Source organism: Nestor notabilis, unplaced genomic scaffold (genome assembly GCF_000696875.1).
Source record: "Nestor notabilis isolate BGI_N333 unplaced genomic scaffold, ASM69687v1 scaffold20333, whole genome shotgun sequence".
NCBI classification, from domain to species: Eukaryota; Metazoa; Chordata; class Aves; order Psittaciformes; family Psittacidae; genus Nestor; species Nestor notabilis.
The window spans coordinates 25-1,975 of record NW_009920837.1 but is presented as its reverse complement, the minus strand read 5'-3'; the positions used below and the strand labels follow the sequence as shown (position 1 = coordinate 1,975).

The following is a 1,951-nucleotide window of genomic DNA, read 5'->3' as shown; positions in this document are numbered from 1 at the left end:
TAATGCTTGGAGAGAGAGAGAGAGAAGGAGAAAGAGGAGGAGAGCAGAGAAAGAAGCAGCAGGAGAGCTAGAGAGGAAAGTTCAAGACATAACAGGACTTTGGCACGGTTTAAGACTGTAAGTTTCAACAATCACCACTAAGGCGAAGGAGAATTTTCATCCTCATGTCAACATCCCACCGAAAGAGGAAAAACCAAAACAAATCGAGAAGGAAAGAAAAAGAAAAAAAAAAAAAAATCGAAGTGGGGAATCGGAGGAAGAAGGATTCGGGTAAGGAAGGGAAAAAAAATATCAAAGACACGACTGCAAAAAATGATGACAAGAAAAAGGGGGGAAAAAAAGAGAAATCTAATCCTGAGAAAAGGACATGGCTAGTCCAGCGTCTGGGCTTGCAAAAAATAGGAATAATTATAATATAATAACAACACACACACCCCCCCTCCGGCTCCTGGCATTAACTAGGTGTAGCCCTATGTGGTCATCGGTGTGGAAACTCCATTTCCGTGGGAGCGAGCTGCAGTTGGCTTGGTTTTGTCCTGGGTTGTTTTTTATCCCTCGTTCCCAACGCATTTGGTCCAGTCTGTGGCCGGGCAGCAGCTGCCTTTCACACATACCACTCGTTAAAATTGGGGGGCAGTCCAGGGTTGTGGCCGGGGTTACTCTGAAGAGCGGCCGGCGGCGTTTTAGTGGAGTCCTTACTGCCGGCAGAGCCCACTGCGGGGGGGGTGGAGGACTCGTAGCCCGAACTGGCCGCAGGGGAAGAGTCCGACCCCTGGGATTCGTGCACCTAAAACCAAGAGGCAGAGATGGGAGCGAGCTCAGGGTCCCCATCATCCCGCTGAGCTAGGTTGGGATGCTCCCCCATGCCAAAGGGACACCGGGGGCCAGATGCTTGGTGCCATAAGCAGGTAGTTCATGCCGTGCTGGCCACACTGAGCAGCGGAGCTAATGCCTGCCTCAGCTCCTGGCCGCTTTGCTGCAGCATCCCAGTATGAGGGGCTGCAGCATCCGGGCATTGGGGGGCTGCAGCTGCAGGCCAGGCTGCACTTACAGAGCCTTCCAGCACCCAGCCACACTCTGTAAACTGGGCACCAGTGGGAGCACAAAAAGAAACTACGTCATTTCCCTGAGCTGTGCTCCAGCCTCGGCCTAAACACCGGGAATGGCTCGGGCCGTGCTCCATCGGGAGCATGGAGCGCTGTGGCAGGCACCGGCCCCGAGCACGCTGGCAAGTGAGCATCTCTGCTCAGGGAGGAAGGGGCTGGAGCGCAGGGGGGATTACCTTCATGTGTTTCCTAAGTGAGCTGGGGTGGGTGTAGGATTTGTCGCACACCTTGCAGATGTAGGGCTTGTCCGAGGTGTGGACGTGCATGTGTTTCTTCCTGTCGCTGCTGTTGGCGAAGCGCCTGTCGCAGCCCTCAAACTCGCACTTGAAGGGCTTCTCACCTGCGAAATTCAGAGAGGGTGAAGGAGGGATGTTCCCCTCTCCATGCCTGCCTGCATCCTCCCAGGAGAGCCTCTGCCCTGCTCGCCCCACCTTGGGGATGCACAAGCACCACGGCAGATGAAGAAGTGGAAGATGGACAGCAGGGTTTGTTATGTGCCAGAGAAATTTAACCTTTATTACTTTTAATTCACCTCCCAAAAGGCCCGCACTGGGGACAGCGGCTGGGTGAGCCCAGGGATGGAGAAGACCCAGGATAAATTCAGCAGCTCGGATAGCTTTACAAGATGTATTTGAGGATATAGCCTAAATACGTTTGCTTCCTGACTTCCCCTTCTCTTCCCTCCACCCGTACAGAGGGCTGAAGGGAAGACGGGGCTGAAAATCAAAACACTTTGACAAAAGTCTCGCTGATTTAATTCGGAGAGACTGCAATCGGGCTAAAACATCAAATAACAAGGAGGGGAAGGCACCGAAAATGCGATCGCATTGAGCGTTTCTACGGTT

The 1,951-nt window shown here is 53.2% G+C and overlaps 1 protein-coding gene across 1 annotated transcript; it reads right to left on the bottom strand.

Moving 5' to 3' along the window:
• Nucleotides 1-244: 244 nt before the first annotated feature.
• On the bottom strand, nucleotides 245-1,446 carry LOC104401178 (zinc finger protein ZIC 3-like; the record flags this gene model as incomplete). The annotated part of the gene is made up of 2 exons (XM_010010872.1): nucleotides 245-787; nucleotides 1,283-1,446. Coding segments are annotated over 2 exons (347 nt in total), but the record flags the coding sequence as incomplete, so codon positions are not given.
• Between the last annotated feature and the right edge of the window lie 505 nt (nucleotides 1,447-1,951).